This window comes from Vipera ursinii, assembly GCF_947247035.1.
Source record: "Vipera ursinii genome assembly, chromosome: 1".
Taxonomy (NCBI): Eukaryota; Metazoa; Chordata; class Lepidosauria; order Squamata; family Viperidae; genus Vipera; species Vipera ursinii.
Window position 1 is genome coordinate 254,241,589 of NC_139512.1, and position 21,418 is coordinate 254,263,006.

The window sequence follows — 21,418 nt, forward strand, 5'->3', positions numbered from 1 at the left end:
TAAGCCTTCAACCCAGCAGAAACACTCACTTCCACTATAAAGGGGGAACAGAAACAACACCATCACAGCTTCTCCGTGGGTGTAAGGTTAATTATTTTGTCAGTCTCACTCCATAAAATATTAGATTTGTGGTTTCCTGCAGTTGCAGAGTAAAATTCACCCTTCCCTCCCTCCCTCAGAATTATTTCATCCCATCTGTGAGATGACTAAGCACGGTTTGGGCCACCAGGGCCCACTTGAAGTAATAGCAGATTATGGCTGGTTTGTCATCCGAATGGGAGGAGAAACAGAAGATTGGACCCCTTTCATTTTGTGTGATTTGTTTTGCAGACACATTTGTTTAATTTTCATGTTGATGCTTAAACTCATTGGAATACTGTATATTAAAACAATAAAAAAGAAAATGACTCCTGAGGTTCAGCTGTATGGACATGTCCAAGTTGTTTTCTTGACAATAGTATAGAAACTATTTGCTATTGCCATTTTCTGGGATAGGTTGATGATGATAATGAGGAGGAGGAGGAGGAGGAGGAGGAGGAGGAGGAGGATGGTGAAGATGATTATCATTTCCAAGCATAGCACACAGCCCTGGAATTTTCTATTAGTCTATCCAAGGTTCCATCAGAGCCAAACTTATTTAGCTTTTTGAACAGTGTTGCTTAATTTCTGCCACCTTGTAGTGACCATAGGAATACTGAAATTTGTGAACATTGCCATCCTTTCTCCATATAGAGCTTGCGATCATATTGTATTAGTTCTTTTTATACTGTACTAGGCTTCTATTAGATTCCTACCTTTTCGTACCAGCATTCATTGAAATCCTTAAGAATGCAGGTAGAACATTTGTTCTCACAGTAATCAATGCAATAGTAGTCTTCTGCTTACATTCCCTAGCAAGTGATATTTAAAAGATTATGCCGGCATTGTACCTGTAATTTGTTTGTCTGGCTAACAAATTGCAGAAATGGATCTGGTGGCAAGATATTTTTAGACACCAAAGTGTGGGCTTTCATAAAGAGAGCCAGTCTGATGTAGTGGTTGAGGTACCAAAGCTAGAAACCAAGAGACTGTGAGTTTTAGTCCAACTGGGCTAGTTATTCTTTCTTAGCCTTAGGAAGCAGGCAATGGGAATCCACCTCTGGGGAAAAAATACCAAGGAAATCTTAGGAACTGGTTTAGATCAGTGTGACAAACTGCCAGCCTGTGGGCCGGATGCATCACCAGGAAACCGCGCCCACCCCATTGCCGGCAATGGAGAAAAAGCTCTTGTTATGTATGGGGTTTAAGCAACAGCTCGGCAAATACCACCAGGTGTCGCTGTACCGTTACCGTATTGGCTGGTTAGCTTTCGGCGGGAGATTCAGATGAACGGATTGGCCGAAAGCGTACCTGGCAAGGTATATAAGGGGTACAGGTAACCCCCTTTGTTCAGGACAGTCCTACCCACAATAAAGAGCTGATGCTGTACTCATCTGCCTGCTGTCTTTCCATGCGGTCCAGAACCCACTACACAATACCGTATTTTCCGGCGTATAAGATGACTTTTTAACCCATGAAAATCTTCTCAAAAGTCGGGGGTCGTCTTATACGCCCAGTTGTCTTATACGCCGGAAAATACGGTAGCTCTGATACATCGTGTGACATCACGTGACATCACAAGTTTGACATGTCTGGCCTAGATGGTCCTTGTAACTATACTGTATTGCAAACTGTTGCTTTTAATTTGCTTGCTGAATTTTCTGATGCTTCAGGGTTTTAAAGATGGGAGAAATTGCACTGGTTTTTTTATTTTGGGTTTTGTTTTTTTCTTGTCTTTAAAATCAGCAGGAAAAGATGAATGCAACCAGCGTGAAACAATGAATGCGACCAGCTTGTCACATGGTAATCTGGGAAATTTGCCCATTTCTTAAATGGATGCCTTATAGAAATGAGAATGTCTCTGGCTGGTTCTGAACTACTCTATCTCTCTACCTATCTCTCTGCATATCCACCTATCTCTCCCTGGATTCTTAAAGTGCATCATTATAGCTCCCTGACTTTTTGTATTGAAGATGGCCTAACATTCTGTTTTAAATGAAAAAGATTGCATTACGTTCAAGACAATTGAGCACTTCCTTTTAAAAATTCATTTATTTATACATCCATTCAGTTTCAAGCCCACCCAACTCCACAGAAGCTTTGCATGGCTTACAATTAAAAATTGAAAATATTTTTTATGAAAAATTGATCAGTTGATCAGAAAGCAGAACCAAAAAAACAAAAGAAATCCAAGGGGAATTCAATCACCATCCTAGCCCAAAGCCTGGGAGAACAACCAAATCTTTAATAATTTGCAGAAAGTTAGAAGGGTGGGAGGAGAAAGGATTTTCTAAAAGAGGGAAATCACCTCAGGAGGCAGGTGTTATTACCAAAAAGGCACACTGGTCCAAATTTTCTTTGAAGACTTCCAGTAATGGAGAATCCATGACTTTCAGAGGCAAGTTGCTCTTATAGTCAACTAATTCTCATTTTGAGTTTGAATCTCTCTCTGTCTAGAATAAACATACCCAGTACCATTGACTGATAGAAACTATTAGAAGTATTACTAGAGAATTAATCAAGAAAAAAATAAATTTATTTTTTATTTGAATGGAAATTACTTTTGAAAATTAGCCAAACTTTTGTAGAAATGCACCTGATCCATTAAATTTATGTGTCACTGAAATCCAGAGGATCTGATTTATTTTTTGGTCCTGTTGGATTCACAAAATTGTTTGGTCAATCATAATTTATTATGTGCTACAGAAAATGTATTGCTTAGTTTCTTTTCTTTTTCTCATGCAGCATATCAAAATATGCTAGAACTTTAAAATTTCTACTAAAAAAGACAATAATTGTAGCAGCACTGGGCATTTGTCGGAAACATAAATAAGACAAATATTATTTTTAGATTTTTAAAATAATTTTTTTAAATTAATTTTATTATATGTGTTCATCATTAGATCATGCTCAGTGCATTTTGTGTGTGTGTGTGTGTGTGTGTGTGTGTGTGTGTGTGTGTGTGTAAGTAGCCTACATTGGATATTTTACTGTTTCTTACCATATGGCTGTAATAAACTGATTTGATTTAGTAAGCATTTTCTGAAAAAATATTTATAAATGACTTTATGATGTTGTGATACCTAGCATTAAAATGGTTGATAGCTATTTTCCAGACATAGAATCAGTGTTTCTCACGCTTAGGAGGTGGAGAATTTATTTCATTTTTACCATCTTTTCAGCTATATTTGCCATTCTGCTATTCAACATAGTGACTAAAAACATTATTTTAAATAAAGTGGGTATATAGCAATATAAATCAAACTAAAAAAAATAGCAACCATTTAGTTTGGTTTAAATTTTAGTTCCTTTTAAATCTCAGTATTGATGTTAATTTTCTCATTTTCTCTTTAAACGTTAATCATTTTTGTAACAACTTTAAGTCTATATAAAGTAATCTAAATTAAGAAAATAATAGCCAATATTACTATTTCAGCAAACCTCAAATGGTGCTTAAATACATTTCTGGCTCGCAAAGGCTTAAACTTTAAGTCTTCTCTCTCTCTCTCTCTCTCTCTCTCTCTCTCTCTCTCTCTCTCTCTCTCTCTCTCTCTCTCTCTCTCTCTCTCTCTCTCTCTTTCTCTCTCTCTCTCTCTCTCTATCTGTGTGTGTGTGTGTGTGTGTGTGTGCATGCGCACGCATGCACACGTGCTTTTAAGACTACAGTATTCCTTTATAAAATTATCTTGGATTAACCACTGCTGGCCAGAAACAAATGCTTAGCAGATATGTATCAGATTTACCTGGTAAACTGGTTTAGAAATCATGAGCAAAATGATAACCAGTTAAATTGTAGCAAAATAGGCTGATTATGACTTCCTCTGCCAGTTCAACCTTCTTTCAAGATCAATTCATGACACAAATGTTACAATAAATCCTGAAAGTTACAGAAGCAAGAATCCATGTATCAGTTTCTGGAAAATAATTTGTCTACATTGCATCAAAAATGATATCCCTTCCCCCAAGTCCAATCTGCCTAAGTAAGTTTTCAAAAATGGCTCTGTTTTCAAATTCATTGAATAAATTCTTGGTGACTATTTTCTATACAATTTGTAAACAATATGGAAATAGTTTGCCATTACCTTCATCTGGGATCTTCTCACGTAGCCAAACCAAATACTCATTGGATCTGAGACTGCTTTGTTTTGGGGAAGATCAAGATTGTTGCAATGTGACCTTTCTTCAACTCTTTTTCATACATTAATAATAATAATAATAAGTTGGAAGGGACCTTGGAGGTCATCCAGACCAACCCCCTGCTCAGGCAGGAAACCCTATACCATTTCAGGCAAATGGCTGTCCAGTCTCTTCTTAAAGACTTCCAGTGTTGGAGCATTCACCACTTCTGGAGGCAGGTTGTTCCACTGGTTAATTGTTCTAACTGTCAGGAAGTTTCTCCTTAGTTCTAGGTTGCTTCTCAAGCGAGCTAGATCATTGCTCTGTGTGTCCATTGTATGATAATGATAATTTGAGCCTAATAATTTGTGCTTTGAGTAAGCACTTGATTGGTTTTATGATCCATTTATAATAATAATAATAATAATAATAATAATAATAATAATAATAATAATAATAATAATAATAATAATATAAAGTTGGAAGGGACCTTGGAGGTCATCTAGTCCAACCCCCTGCTCAGGCAGGAAACCCTATACCATTTCAGGCAAATGGCTGTCCAGTCTCTTCTTAAAAGCCTCCAGTGTTGGAGCATTCACCACTTCTGGAGGCAGGTTGTTCCACTGGTTAATTGTTCTAAGTGTCAGGAAGTTTCTCCTTAGTTCTAGGTTGCTTCTCTCCTTGACTAGTTTCTATCCGTTGCTTCTTGTCCTGCTTTCAGGTGCTTTCCCTCTCTGTACTAGAGATACACTTTCTTCCTGCCATTATCCTTCCAAAGAGTAAAATAAATTTAGTCTTATTTGGATTTGGATTCAGTCTATTCATACACTATTCATCTGCCTCATTATAGCTATCAAACACTGTTTTCAAATTAAAGATAGTTTCTTTGTAGACACATACAACACAGACGTGCTGATGGCAATCAGTTCTTAAGCTATCTGGAATAAAAATGGAGCAGAGGTGAAACTAAAACTGAGGCTCCTGTATCCAACTCCGAGGAAAGCGATAAAGCCAAGACTTGTTGAGAAATAGGATAAAGTCTGGCTGCTTTTTAAAAGAAGGTACTGGTCTATTATATCAAAGGCTAAAGCTGCTGGAAGAATCAGAATTTGGGGCTCTAAAAAGTAGTTTTTGACTTTTTTTCAAAACTGTAGAGGAATCACGTGTCATCCAGGAATATCTGAAGTTTTTATGCTGCCATGTGGTCAATCACTTTGAGACAAAGAAGCTAAAAGTGGATCTAAGCATTAGCAGATTTTCCTTATCAAAGTATTGTTTTTCTGAAAACAAATAAATTAATGCTATCTTAAAATTTTGTGAAAACATATTCTTTCAGGGGCACAGTGATACTTTTAGTCAAAAAGTGCACAAAGTCAGCTTTTATATAGTATTCATTATTAGATGCCCTACCTCTCTTACATTTCCAAAGAAAGCTGAATTCAAGTGTATCAACATAAGTATAGTGTGAATAATAAGCTGTTTGAAAGTTGTGGCTTTTCCGGTAAGTTCTATGCAGAATCACATTTTATGCTAAAAAATACAAGCAAATCCTACTACAGGTAGTCATCGACTTAGAAGTGTTCGTTTAGTGACCATTCAAAGTTACAATGGCACTGAAAAAGTGACTTATGACCATTTTTCACACTTACAACCATTACAGCATCGCCGTGGTCACATGATCAAAATTCAGATGCTTGGCAACTAACTCATATATATGACAGCTGCAGTATCCCGGGATCATGTGATCTCCTTTTGTGATCTTCTGACAAGCAAAGTCAATGGGAAAGCCAGATTCACTTGACAACCATGTAGTTAACAACTGCAGTGCTTTGCTTAACAACAATTTTGCACCATGTATGGGGCAAAATTCACTTAACAACTGTCTCCCTTAGCAACAGAAATATTGGGCTCAATTGTGATCGTAAGTTGAGGACTGCCATGCAAAATGTTCTAAAAATTGCAACTAGTGGATGGTATTATCAAATACAGTATTGCAGGGGTGTCAAACTCAATTTCATTGAGGGCCGCATCAGCATTGCGGTTGCCCTCGGGGCTGGGTGGGTATGGTCTGGGTGGGCGTGGCCTACTGGGTGGGCATGGCTAGAGTGCGTATGGCCTACTGGGTGGGCGTGGCCAGCTCTACATCGTTCGCATCAAGGGTGCCTATGGGGGCCTGGGCAGGAGTGGGACAGATCTGAGGGTCTCTGGCAGGAGGAGGGTCTCTGGGCCAGGGCCAAGGCAGTGGGGGCCGTTCCCTCACTGTTTCCAGGATGGCTTCGTGGGCCGCATGAAACCACGTTGCGGGCCGGATCCGGCCCCTGGGCCTTGTGTTTGACATGTCTGCAGTATTGTATACAAGTACACCAGCTGCAGAGACTAACTTGGACCTTTCATTTCTGTCATTCTGAACTGATTTCCCAGGACAATGTTTCTTCCAGGTGTGAAAGACCAGGTCTACAGCTGAAGTTGCAGTTTAACTGAGTTATTGCTAAAAGCTTATGCACAGGAATCTTTGCAACTAACGGTCAGCACTTGGTTATATAGTTTGATAACAACAACAGCAATCAAGGAGGGACTGGACTTAGTTTGAAACGATTCTAGGCTGATGCTTCTTTTTCCCTCTCTCCCTGGCTCTACAGTTCCAAACATGGTCAATTTGGAGGGTTGGTGTTGGTTTGTTGGTTTGTTTTCTTTTGGGATCCTTCAGCACTGTGTTCCTCTGTTTTGCTGTGTTCTTTTCAGCTACTTAGTTTATTGTGTTTATTATACTAGGGATATAAGAAGGATAATATAGAGCTTGAACAAATACAAAAAAAGGACAACCAAAATGATAAGGTCGCTAGAATGGCTTCTACACAAAAAATGATTATTGGAGAAGGTAACGGGGAGGGCCGAGTCAAAATATAGAAAATCATATGAAGATATTGCCTGCTTGTTTGTTTGCTTAGAGACATTTCATTCATCATCATTGTGAGTAGGAGGTTTGCTGTTTGCATATATAAAGGTGGCTTGCCCTCCCAGGTTAAATGGGGTATGGTTTCTTCCTTAATGGGTCTTGATTATTCTATTGTTTTCTTCCTGACTGGTGTCTAAAACACCATGTATGGCACACGTAACATTGATATAGATTTTTTTCCCTCCCTCTCTAAAAAGGAGAAATTGTACAGCCTGATTAAAATGGAATCCAAGCGTTTGGTATATTCCCTGCCTGCAGCAAGAAACACGATCTTTTGGAAAAGAACTTGGCAAACTTGTATAATATAAGCAGAATGTTAAGAATGTAGTTGAACAGTTCTGTCTCAATTTGGACACCTACATTACAGAAGGGCTACTTGATGTAACTGCTTAACATTTTAAGGAAAAGAAGAGTTTGTACTTTAACACCTTAATTCCCTCGACAACCATTATGATATTAATTCGGAAATAAAGATAATGTTAAAGGCTGGGGTTAAAAACCACTGCTTGGTTAACTGACTGACTAACTGATTGATTGACTGATTGAATTATAGTCTACCTTTTCTCCTGTGAGCTCAAAGCGTTTTAAGGGAATAGGGCGTGAGTGGTTTCCCTTACTTTAGATCCAAAATAGCCCTGTGAGATAAATTCACAGTGACCATATTTTCTTGGAAAAAATAAATATCGTGAACAGTGTACAGTAATAACCGTTAATTCTTGTGCAGAAGGCAATGGAATTTACTTATTAATTCTTGTTCAGAATTTAGCTATACCAGTGGGCATAGTGTTGCTATGCCCTTTATGATAGCTTTTCCAGACTTCACAGCCAGCATAATCAAAATTATGGGAGGGCTACTTTCTGGTATACAGGCTCTATTGAAAAAGCAGACTACTCAATCTGTTTCAGAAATTTTTTTGAATAGGTAGCATAATAAGATACTATGCTTTTTTTTAGTAGACGAAGGTCCCACCCGTAAATGCTCAATTCCATTTTGCCTTTAGGCTTAAAAAGTGTGAAACAGGTAGCTCTCCTTAATGATGGTAATTGGGACCAGACTTTCCATCGGTAAGTGACTTAGTCGTAAAGTACAATGTTAGGTGACTGTGCTACTTAGTAATGATAGTTCTGACAGTCCATGGTTGCCACTGTTAAGTGAATTACCATGGTTTGTTAAGCAAGGACTTCAAGTGACTGTGATTTCTGACTTCCTGCCGACTTCTTCATCAACTTTGTGGAAAGTTGACAGGGATAGTTGCAAATTGCAATTATGTGACTGCAAAATGCTGCAGAAGTTGGAAATATAGTTCGGTTGCTGAGCACTCAAATCATGATAACATGACTGCAGGAGCTCTATGTTAGCCAGAACTTGGGGGAGTGTTTGTAAGTACTACTTGCTCAAAGCTGTGATAAGTTTGAATAACTGCTAACTGAAGACCACCAGTATAATTATGAAAAACCTCATATTGTTGTGATTCCAAGGTATTATGTCGTGGGCTCTGATGAGCAGGAACGAGAACACACAGAGGAGTACAGACAACACATACTTTATTTAAGCAGAAACTGTACTGAGAGATTGGAGTCACCCTGCCACAATATATAGCCAGGCCCTATGGTATTAACCAATCAGATTGAAGCTATACTTGCCGCCCAAAGTAGACCAATAGCAGGACTGGCGACATCCTGTCTGAGTTGCTGGAGAACCGTTAGTTCTCCAGCAAAGCACGTGGTGATATTCCAAAAGCCCAGTACATAACACAAGGTGCCAAATATTTACCTCTTTTACACTGTTCATTTTCTCTAAATTACTTTTTACATTTGAGTCTAATGAGGTGTAGAATCTTAATGGTTTAAAAGCGTACCCTTAGAATGCAGTCTATTAATTGAGTTTTCTGTAGTTCATGGGGATTGATTGTTAAAATTTATAAACAGCATCATTCCAGAGTTTCAGCTCATTAGCATACAGCTGGATGTGAGGGACAGAGCCCTGCTTCCCTTCTATTGATAGCTGTAGTAGATGAATAGTAATCTGGAAGAGAGCAGTTGGGAGGCAAAGGCAACTGGTGCCTTTTGCTGCCTCCTAAAATGTAGCAGCAAAACTTTTGAGTTGTAGGGGTTTGTTTTTCATTAACCCTTTTTAAGTTCCCAAAGCATAGTTATTTTTCATTTAATATCCATTGTCCCCACAAAACGTTTTTTAAAAAATTAAGAGTGCTTGGCTCTACCCACAGTGACTTCATTGTATAACCCAGGGGTGGGCAACCTCGGCTCTTTTATGACCCATGGACTTCAACTCCCAGAATTCCTGAGTCAGCTATGCTGACTCAGGAATTCTGGGAGTTGAAGTCCATGGGTCATAAAAGAGCCGAGGTTGCCTACCCCTGGTATAACCCCTTGGAGCTGAAACTATTTGCAATGAGTTATTCAGCCCTGGCTTTAAAAAAAAACCTGTCCATCTGTCCCCAACCTTTTGGGCACCAGGGACCGGTTCCATGGAGCGAGGTTTTTCTGTGGACCAAAGGGGGCGTGGTCTTGTATGCTGCCTGCATCCCATGGATGGGGCTTTGCTTGTTTGTGCAGACTGGTGGCTGACATGCCGTGGCTCAGTACTGGTACATGGACCGGGGTTTTGGGACCCCTGCTCTAAAACATCCAAATCTTAATACTACTGCAGACCATTGATAAGGATGACAGACCAGCTGTTCCAAAGGGGAAGATCTACCATAGATAAGATTTGCTCGGTGGTCTTTGAAGATGATCCGATGGGCAGATTCCATTTGGAGCAGGCAAGTCTTGCAGATATGCCTGTTGAAAGCCATAAAAGGTTTTAAAATTCATTACCATGCTCTTGAACTACAGTTAATTCAGTAACTATAATCAATATTAGTTGGTAAAGATTATCTCTAAAGTTTTACTAAGTATTTTATCTTTCAAAAAAGCTATGAAGTATTCTGTTTGGTTTGTAAATAATTACTTCATCCATCCATAGTTTTAACCTAATTTTGCAATGTGAGTTCAGGTGTAATATATTGGAATGGATTGCGAATTTCAGCTCAGCTCACCCAGTCCTTTTTATAAACTACAAGTAGTCCTTGCTTATTGACAATTTGTTCAGCAACCATTCAAAGGTACATTTGCACTGATAAAGAAATGTATGACTAGTCCTTGAATTTACAGCTGTCGCAGTGTACCCGTGGTCAAGGATCACCATTTGTGATCTTCACAGCTTGCTTCCAACAAGCAAAAGTCAATGGGAAACCTAACAGGAAGTCTCAAGTTGTGGTCACATTACTTCATGATTTGCTTAATGGCAGCAGCTGGAACTAACATCATAAGCTGGGTATCACATGATATTTTATATTATGACTACATTGCTTAGTGACAGAATTACTGTAGGAGATTAGCAGACTGAGCCTGAGAGCAGGGTCAAAGGTGCCGTCAATTTGGAGTCGTCATATTCTCACAAGAGACCAATGACCTGTGAATTCCATTGACCCTTATCTAGTGCCAATTGGTTTGACAATTAGTAGATCAGATTCTTGTGTGTCGGTAGCATGTAATGAACTTTTAATGCTTTGGACTCAACTCCTATTCCAGATTACTTGCACCTAACAATTACTGGTCCCAACTGCAATCAGTAAGTGAAAATTACTTGTATATCTAATCTATAAAATGAAAAACTATATGATTTCTAATCAACTTCTAGTAAAATCACATTAAATCTTTTTTCATGTAAGTTAACATTTCCTATGGTCATTCAATTTGCACAATCAGGAAATAAGTTCTGTATGTCAGTCTTGGAGTGAGTGTGTGTGTATTGTGTATGAAACATTATTGTGTGTAAAGGAAAAATATGAAAAGCATTTATCTCTTACAGATTAATTAAACAAGAAGCATCTTGTTAAGATATTTTAAAATCAAGTTATAGTTTAAAAACTTATATAAATAGTTCTGCTAAACATGCAGTCTCAGTTCCTAAATTATCCTCCAGAAGAGTCTCTGAGAAGTACAGTGCCTATTAATATATGGGCAGAAAAGATATTCAGATTGTTGTAATTGATTAAGGATCTTTCTAATCTCTGCAGTATCAGTCTTTATGCAAGTAGGAAAACCATACAATATCCATTTTTATTCTCAAGAAATTATTTCTGTCTTGTCAAAATCTCATTAAAAAATAGATATGGAAAACAAATGCTTTCAAATGGTGGTTTATCTGTATAATTATTTATGCACGTACAATAATTTATATATCTCCCACTTCCAACACTCCAAGTGCTTTTCAATACATTTTTATAATATAGCTTTATAAGTATTCGCAAATTTATAAAAAACATGTCTATACCAGTTCCTATCTTTTAAAAGTTAAACTTCAAGTCCGCTTGAGGTTTTCCCAAATGCAAATTATTATTCGCCTGCCAGATTTTGTTCCATGCTACCTGAAAACCGGAATAAACATTACACTGCATATTCTCAAACCTGCCAAGCTAAATATATTCTAATTTTTAATCTTTTCTACAGCATTGGTGAATTCTTTGTCGATGGGGATGATTTTCTTCTGTTCTCCCATTGTCAGTGTATTTACCAACATGTTTGGTTGTCGAAAAGTAGCTGTAGTAGGAGCAGCTGTGGCTTTCGTTGGGCTCCTTTCAAGCTCCTTTGTACGGTAAGAATAGTAATTTTCACTGACTTTTCGAAATGCAACTGGCCTCTAGCAGTATATTTGGGGTGCCCACTTGAGAACTCTAATATTTCTTCTACTGCACCTCCCACGTTCCTATCATTAGATCATGATCTTAAGGGTGCTGTTGGATTCTAAAGTGTTAGGATAATACTTTAAATGTGACATTTTGACTAAAATTGTGTGCTGCCTATTTGTCAATGCTTTGAAGGCAAACAGATTCCACACAGATCACAAGAACTCTGCTTTATGGATGTAGTATATAGGAGCAGAATCTTGAAAGCGTGACAGTTTCTCTCTTTCTCCCCGGAACCTTATACTTAAGCAAATCAAAGCCAGACAGTCTTGAGTTTCTTTGTCACACTTTCTTCTCTTTTAGGACTAAGTTGATGCTTATGTAATCGCCCTAGCCTTCCTTCTTCAAGGTTACCTCCATATGTCTCTACATCATTCATTCAAGACAAAATCATTCAGATCTTCCTTTTCAGATTTGAAAAGATTGTTCAGAGTAATTTGTAAAATGGCATGGGATTGCAAAATTGTGTACAGCATTGGGAATAATCTATTTTGCATCCCTGCAACATTAATGGTGCATCTAGTAGCACTTTATATCCCGTCTGAATGCTTAGTAGAGTTATTTTCTCGTATCTATTTAGTTAATCACTTCTGGAAATGCAGTGATTGTGTGGCTTTGCTTTCAGCTTCATTTACCAGTTCCAGTAGCTGGAAATGGTTTCTATTCATGAGTTCCAATCATGCTGTGAAGCTTCCCTTGACACTTCCAGTAAACTAATGAAATTTTCAGAAGACGCCTTTTTTATATGGCCACAGAAGAGATAAACAGTGCATTTATCAAATTTACAAATGATACGTATCGGTTTCAAAAATGGGATATGCATAAGATAATCCACTGAAGTGCAAGAAAGAATAGAATGTCTATATTTATCTCATCCTTTTAAAATATATATTTTGGGTGTATGTTTTATAATGTGCATAATATATTGCAATATTACTCCATGGATGTAATTTATAAATAAATAATATAGTGAGGATGCTCATTTTTTTTTAACTTATAAATGTATGCAATCAAAAGTTTGGAGACTGCGAACTTGAAAGATAAAAACAAAATTCAGTTTGATTTAATCTCCATAAATTAGAAAAATTGGATGAAAATAACAAAATAAAATATAGCATACACCTTGTTAGTGTTCTTCTCTTAGGAAATAGGAGCCAAATGATCAAGTATATGATGGGAATAGAAGCTGAATATGAATCAACAGTGTGATATGACTGCAGAAAAGGTCAAATGTACTTTTAAGCTGTAACAGAATTATAGTTTCCATATCACAAGAAATATTTTTCTTCATTATGCAAACCATGTGGAAAACATAGTCAGAAAATATATTTAATGCATAATTAATGTTGGTTTGAACTATGCAAAGTTATATTTTGGGGATAAAAATGTAAACATTATGGAAATATAGCCTTGTAGATATGACTTATAAACAATATTTTAGAGTACAGCCAGCATCATGAGTACTAAATTATCTTTGATTTTCTAACAATATCCAAAACTCAATATAAAACAACAATGAAAAATAAAAATAAAAAAAAGGAAAATACGCAGAAGACCACATTTAACCCTGTTCTCTGTTTGTTGTAGTTCACTTGGACCCCTGTATTTCACCTATGGAATCTTGTTTGGCTGCGGCTGTTCATTTACCTATCAGCCATCCCTGGTCATTTTGGGACATTATTTCAAGAAGCGTCTGGGACTGGTGAATGGCATTGTTACGGCCGGGAGTAGTTTGTTCACTATAACACTGCCTTTTCTTTTAGATGAACTGGTCAGATCTGTTGGCCTCTCTGGGACATTTCAAATCCTATGCATTTTTGTGTTTATTCTCTTCCTGGCTGGCTTTACGTACAAACCCCTCATGCCTAGGACCAAACAAAGTGATAAAGGGAAGAAGTTCAAATTGCCTCCAGCAAAAGCAGTGTGCAATTTTTCCATTTTCAAAATTTTGAGTTATAGAATCTGGGCTCTGGGGATTCCGGCTGCTTTATTTGGATATTTCATACCTTATGTTCATCTAGTAAGTATCCATACTTTTTTTTTGTTTTCATAATTTATTGCTTACATGAGTGAATATAATCAACTTTATGTTTAAAATATTTAGATTTTTTTAAAGACCTAAGCCCAAAATACCATCTTTGGGGATTACTGTTAAACTAGGAAACCTTCAATCAGCCAGTATTTCTTTTTTTTTATCTGTTAGGTTTCGTAGTTTGAAGTCTATTTAAGATACTAATTTATGCTACAGCTAATATTTATTTTTTGAGTGAATAAAAATCTGATTAATTAATTCATTATGTTTGTGTGCTATGAAAAGAAGAGCAAAGGAACTGGGGGAAAACATCTTGGTCTGTTTAATTGAGATACAGTCATGTGAATTTATTTATTAGATTTACATGCGATTCATCTCGTCTAAGATAGAATTAGGATATTATATAAGAAATGATAAACTTAACAAATCTTTAGGACAACTCTAACATGTGGACTGCAAGAATGGATTTGTTCTCTATGTCTGAACCTAGGATGAAATTTACTAAGGCAAAGAAAACTTATAGTTGGGTGATAAAATGATACAAGTTCATGTTTATTACTTAAAATGTTAATTCACATTTCATTTTAAAATAACCTTTCTTACATCCTTAGAACTTGTACAGTTTTTCTGAAACTGATTCAAATTAATGAATTTACAGTTCTGAAACGATTACTTTTTTTTTTAAGAAAAACTATTGTACCCTTTTCGTTTCTGCTTTATATTAGGAAAATATTTTTGGTGATCACTTTCAAAATTTCTAGTTTTCTGGCTATATGTTACGTGAGAAGGGAAATTTACATCGGTGCCTGTCCTATGTAGAACGATAGAACTGGAAATGTATAGTTATAATTGCAACTACACATATTTTAATATTTGGGCAGTTCTTCTTTGTTGCTCTCTTGTTTTCTATTACACTTCTTGCTCCATATCTTTTTATTGTACTGTATTCAGTTTTTATTTGCTGTGTTAGCTTCCCCTTTTTCCCCATCCACATCACCTTGGGTAAGTTAGAGGAAGGAAAAGGAATCCATTAGGGCCCATCTCTTTTGTTGTATTCTGTAGACAATGAATACTGATGAAAACAAAGATACAGAGCAGGACATCTGACCCCTTCTCAGTTTAGGATGTTTTCATGCTTGACAGAAAAATGTGGAAACCTTGAGATTATAATCGATACTTTTAATGCCTGGGAAATGTGATAACTGTAGTCCAACCTTGCTGACATTACAGTATTCCTCAATTCAGAACCGTTCATTTGGTGAGCGTTCAAAATTACAAGACTGAAAAACGTGTCTTATGACCATTTTTCACACGACCATTGCAGCATCCCCGTGGTCATGTGATCAAAATTTGGATGCTTGGCAACTGGTTCATATTTATGACAGTTGCAGTGTTCCGGGGCATGTGATCACCTTTTGTGAACTTCTCACAAGCAAACCCCATTGGGAAACCAGATTCACTTAAGAACTGTGCTACTAACTTAACTGCAGTAATTCACTTAACAATTGTGGCAAGAAAGGCCATAAAATGGGGCAAAACTCACCTAACAACATTTTTGCTTAGTAATAGAAATTTTTATCTCAGATGTGGTCTCAAGTCAAGGACAACCTGTACTTCTTCAGAGAACTTGTTTGGTGATTTATGAAGCCAAGAAATTTGACGTAGAGAAACTTGATGCTGAATAATTAGCTATTAGAATAGCTTGAACAATATAAGTTTGCATCTGGTCACAAAAAGGGAGTTTCTTGATTTCAGAGTCCTTGCCTTTGAATATTTTTTCCATCTGTTTTCTTGTTCTGTGCAGGCAATAAGTGAGTTTTTTTCTTCATGTACAACCATGCTTTTTTTTTTAAGATTACACTGACCTAGTTGACGGAAGAAGTGAATTTGGGAATAATTGTTCTAAGTGCATCTCCTTGGATCCCCTTGAAGCAACTTTGTTTAGGGTACAGCCAGGGGAATAATTCTGAGCTGAGGGCAGGGATATGGATGTCTCTCGGACATTTTGTGAACATGACATGAAATCTCTATGTTGGAAAAAAAATGGTGCAACAACATATAGAACAGTAGGCACTGGAACCAGGCACAAATTCAGAATAAGGGTAGCTCATATTTTTTTAAATTTGACTCTGAAGAGGCCAAGTCAAGACTGACAAGATTGGTTGGGCAAATTAAAGTTTTAATAAGTTAATTTTGAAACTGATTTCAATTTTCAATGGCTGCCACAGAGGAGGCTTGCTAACTCAAAAAAACAGCAACCAGAAATTCAACTACAAAATCTGAGAGTCAGTATGGTATAGTAATAAAGCTGTTGTGCTAGGATTGTGGAGGCCAGGTTCATCCACTCTCAGCCGTGGAAGGATATGGGATGACTTTGTGACAGTCTCTCTAAACTCAGTTTACCTCATAGGGATGTGGGGATAAAATGAAGGTAGATCCCCTGTAATTGTCTTGAGTAATAGCACCTGAAAGATACAACTTGAATTAAGGTGGTCTGATTTTATAAATGGAGCAGATGAATTCATGCAGCAAAGAAAAGGTGTAATTATAACTAAAAGGGTTAAATTTTATGTCAGATGTATGACATACAAATTATAGGTAGGTGTGAAAGTGGGAAACAACAAACTGATGCATGTTACATTCCAGTGAATGGAAGAAAAAGTGATGAGTTTGGGGAAACATTCTGAATAGATGCAATCTAGCAAAAATTAGCAATTTTTTAAAGCAAAATTAGCAAAAATTAGTGAAAAATTATTCTGTAGATTACATGAATGGGTGGAAATGAGACAGGAGAGTATAGAAAAGGCGACTGGGCCATTCAGAAGAGAAATATAAACACTGATATAATGTAATGGGAATAGAAATACTTAAGTGTTTATAATAAAATGTAGAGATAGGGTTGAGAATGAATGAATATTGCATGAATATGAATTAAATGCAAAAATAAATGGCAAGTATAAAAGTACATTGGTGGTTTGGTCATAAGAGAACCAATGAATCAGGATTAAATTGTAAATGCAATGTAAGGGAAAAATGTATGTATGAAGAAGAGAAAGACCAAATCAGCTCCTCAAAAACAAACAAAGAAAACAAAAACAGGGAAGGAAGGAAGGAAGTTTAAAGAACAAAAGGCAACATATAATTCAGTCTGTGATGTGGTGGAAATAAGGATGGTTGTGAAGATAGACAGTGTATAGTAAATGATATTGGTATAAAGGGGATTTAGTTGCATTTTTTCTTATATCTCATGATTAATTCGTTTAAATTATCTTAACCTGTGCTCTGTATAACATTGCATACCCAAAGAGAAATAATGTAATATGTGGATAGATTTTCTGCATTGGGCTGCAGCTTTCAATTTATTTATTAGGGGTTAGAGAGAGAGAGCTTTTGATAAAATGTGATATAATGTATAATGTGATACTAACATACCAGTGCCTATTTAATTCTTTACAGTAAAAATGTCATTTCATATAATTGCACTAAGGCTCATTCAGATTGGAAAATACAACTAAAATAGCCAAATTCTAGTTGATTTTTGGGAGGAATGTATTTTTGTAAAGCAGACTTTTGCCCACTTATTTTCTTTCTTCTATTTTTTAAAATATAATTTTATTGAAAATTGTAAACACAAGAATAAAACTAATACAAACTCTAATAGAGCAAACAAGAATCATCTTCTTTCTTCTAGATGTCCCAATGAAAATAGCAGTTCAGAGCTATCATTTTTGGATGGAATAAGGTCGGAAAAGCCTGGTATAGTCTCATCTTAATCTCTACAGATTGGAGTTTCAGTTTCTTCTTGATAGATAATAATGAACATTTTTTCTTAATAATGAATCTAAACTTCTACTGTTCATCACTAGGTTATCATAAAAACTAGTTAAAATATCTAATTAGAGGGACACTTGACGTGATATGTATTTCAAGTGAACGATAGTTCCTGACTCTTGTGCTTCAAATACACTGTATGTCAATAATGTGCACAGCAATTGACAGGCAACCTGACAAGACATTTTGGTCACCTCATGAACACAGCCCCTGTTCTGGCTTCCCTAAAAGCCCAGAAAAGACCAACTATAGTTTTCAGTAGACAAGCAGTGACCCATTGGGCCATTGTTTCAGAGATACCTCTTATTTGAACAGAGATACAAGAATGATTATGCGTGGGCAAAAAAAAATCAGTGTGAGTAGTGTCAATTACCCTACTGATTTCCCTTAGACCAGGGGTGTCAAACTCACAACGTCACATGACGTGTCGCGACGTATCGTGACTTTTTTCCCATTGCTGGCAATGGGGTGGGCGTGGTTTTGTCATGACGCATCCGGCCCACGGGCCAGCGGTTTGACACCCCTGCCTTAGGGGAAGCTGACAGTGACCTCATAAATCTACCTTCCTTCCTGTTCCTTCCTTGATCACTTCCTTCCTCTCTCTCCTCCCTTGCCCTCCCCTTTTCAACAGGCAGTGGCTGTTGCTAGGTTGGGGAGGAAGCAAGGCTAGGTGGGCTAGAGGTCAATGGAGTGCAAGTGCAGAGGACAGGTGGAGGATGGCTCATTTCTTCATTGATTTTCTCCTTGCAAGCTTCCCACAGGCAAGGACTTTGCTAGTGGGAAGATGGCATCTAGTGTTGGCAGTCACATTAGTTCCTTCTGGGTTTTCAATCAACTTGTGGGATGTTGTCAGGGAACATTGAAAATGAGGATCATGTGACTATAGCTGATAATCACAGCAGAACAATAGTACTGAATAGCAACAGCACAGTAGCATTCAAGCAGCAAAAAAAACAACAACAACCAAGTTTCATTCCCTCAGGAAGAATGGGTCCCAGCATTCTGAAGGTTAACCCATTTGAAAAACTTCAGTTGACAAAGTTTTACCGTATTATGCAGCATTTCACCCAATTAAAGGTTACAAAATATCAAATAGACACAAGAGTTTTAGTACCATATAGATCAGGCATGTCAAACTGCCGGCCCGCAGGCCGGATGCCTCATACCGAAACCGCACCCACTCCATTGCTGGCAATGAGGAAAAAGTCGCGATACATCGCACAACGTCACATGATGTCGTGAGTTTGACATGGCTGATATAGATGGACGGTTCTGTGTCACATCAGGTAATGTAGAGCCATCCTAGGATAAGGAGAATCTGGATTGTTCCCTGGCAGGTTCTCTCTCAAGGCTGTTTGCTAGCCAAGAGGTGTAGACTGTAGGCCTTAAGAAGCATAGGAATCTAGTTGTCAAGAGTTTTGATTTCAGCTGCACCCTGCTTATAGTTGATAAAAGGCAATGATTACTTTGGTAGTTGGTAAATCATTGTAAATGAAGAGTAATGGTAGTTGTGGGAGAATGTCCCCAAAATCAGATGTTGGAAAAAGAGGTATATTAACAGGCCAAAAATCACTTGTGATCGAGTAACCCTGGTTTAGGGTAAACCTAAGTCAGGATACGTGACACACTTCATAATTCTATGGAAAGACATCTTGGCATTTGGACCAGTTCAGAGGTAGGCAACCTCAGCTCTTCTATGACTTGTGGACTTCAACTCCCAGAATTCCTGAGCCAGCCAAGGTTGCCTGCCTCTGAACTAGTTCATTAATAGTTAAATATGCTATGGGAGCTGCAGATCGAGGTGAGAATTGCAGAACCTTTCTCCTTTCACATTAACAGGGATGCCTCCAACTGTCGTTATCAGCTTCAAATAGGTGTCATCTTTATCAGTACTTTTTCTGTATACTTTTCTTAATAATTTGAATACATCAAAATTGAAAAAAAAACAAATATATAGGGATTGAATGGCATCACTGCAAATTTCTCTAGGTTTTTTTCCCATATAAACTGCCTCAAGGGCAAAACCCAGTTGTAGCTGTTTTTTATGCTTCTTTATATCAGCTTACTTAGGCAAATATTCCCATTTACTTATAATTGAATTCAGTCTTATATTATTTAACTGTTTCTGAGCCATTTTTGTTTGCCTATTTGCCTTGATAGCAACTAACTGCTTCAAAGACATTATTTTGTGTTTTTCAATTATATATGAACCAAACAGTACTATTTTCAGGATTATTCTCTATGAATATTAGCCATAATTAATCATCCCATCATCTCTCTCCTGTCTTTTTCCTGTGCTCTTTGTCTCTGTGTCGTGTTTCTTTTTCATTAACTTTCTCTATCCGGATTTAATATGCTACTTGTGCATTAAAGTGTGACCTTGATTTTTAGATTAATATTTGTAAGGCCCCAAACTTCCATGACTCTTATGTGCTTTACTTGCTTTTCTAATCTTTACATTTATTTTCCTTCAGATTTCAACTTCTGCTGCAATTTGACAGTGCAGGTTAGTGCTTCCCCCCCCTCGCCCCCCTTTAACAGCACCGTATTTGCTATATCTTTACACTTAGGAGTTTTTGCTTGGCGGTATTTATGTTTGCTTTACTTAATTCTTTTTAATTGTGATTCACTCCTGCCTCTCTGTCGCTCTCTCTCTCTCTCTCTCTCTCTCCACAATGAAAGTGGAAGGAAATGTCTGTTTCCATATTATACTACAGTCTTTACAGGTACAGCAGGCAAAAGTGGTGATCAAATATTATAATTATTAGTGACCATTTACTTTCTTGTACATATTTTCTTAGAAGAGAGGCTTTCTAAGAATTTCCATGATAAAATTAGAGACGGGAAAGATTAGATTTTTTTTTAAAAAAAGATAAGGAATGAGAGTTAAATAAATTTAATCATTGGTCCATACAAGAACACATGACTGGTGTTAGTTCACTGTATTATATTAAAAATAATTGATATGCAGTGAATTTTTTTTATATGGATATCTTAGGAGGAATTTAATGTCTATTATCCTGTGCATGCCTATGTGGAAGTAACCTTATTTTAGGCAATGGAAGTCACTCCACTGAATATAAATTCTGTATTTATAATGCAAATATTGATAATCTTTTGAGAGAAGTTGGAACTTGTTCTGGGTGTATACATAGAAACCATGCAAGGAAATATCTGAGCCCCTTTCCAGCAAAACACAGAAGCAGTTTTCATGTCACTTTTTCAAACCATTTCCAAAAATGGTCTTATGCAGCTGTGGAAGGGAGCAGTGTTTGAGAAATAAAAAGCAAATTATATCATTCATATAACATTATTTGCCAACTTAGCATTTATAAACAGAGCTCTGGTAGGAGGAATGGTCCAAAAGTATATGATATATTATATGCAATATGCATCAGTATGGTATGGTTCTGCATTTAAAAGTGGGAACAATAATAATAAATAAAAGCAGGCAATTTATTTTACATGTATTTGTTTTAAATAATTGCAAATAAAAGCCATCAACAGTTTGGATTTAAAAGAAATAAAAGGAAATTTACTACAATATAGTAAAACAATAAAAAACAGATAAAAATAGTAAAGTTGAAATAAAACCAAACTAAATAATATTACAAATAATGGTGAAAATGCAATGAAGTTAAAAGATCTGAGAGA

General features: G+C 36.9%; 1 protein-coding gene across 2 annotated transcripts in view; it reads left to right on the plus strand.

Annotated features, from left to right (window-relative positions):
- Window positions 1-21,418, plus strand: part of SLC16A10 (solute carrier family 16 member 10) — a 49,657-nt gene that overhangs the window by 11,077 nt on the left and 17,162 nt on the right. For both annotated transcript variants that reach the window (XR_014494239.1, XM_083377877.1), the window contains exons 2-3: window positions 11,666-11,810; window positions 13,489-13,921. Coding sequence is in view for 1 of the 2 variants with exons in the window: in XM_083377877.1 (XP_083234003.1) it covers window positions 11,666-11,810; window positions 13,489-13,921 (578 nt within the window). In the remaining variant the exon portion in view is untranslated. The remainder of the gene's footprint in view (window positions 1-11,665; window positions 11,811-13,488; window positions 13,922-21,418) is intronic.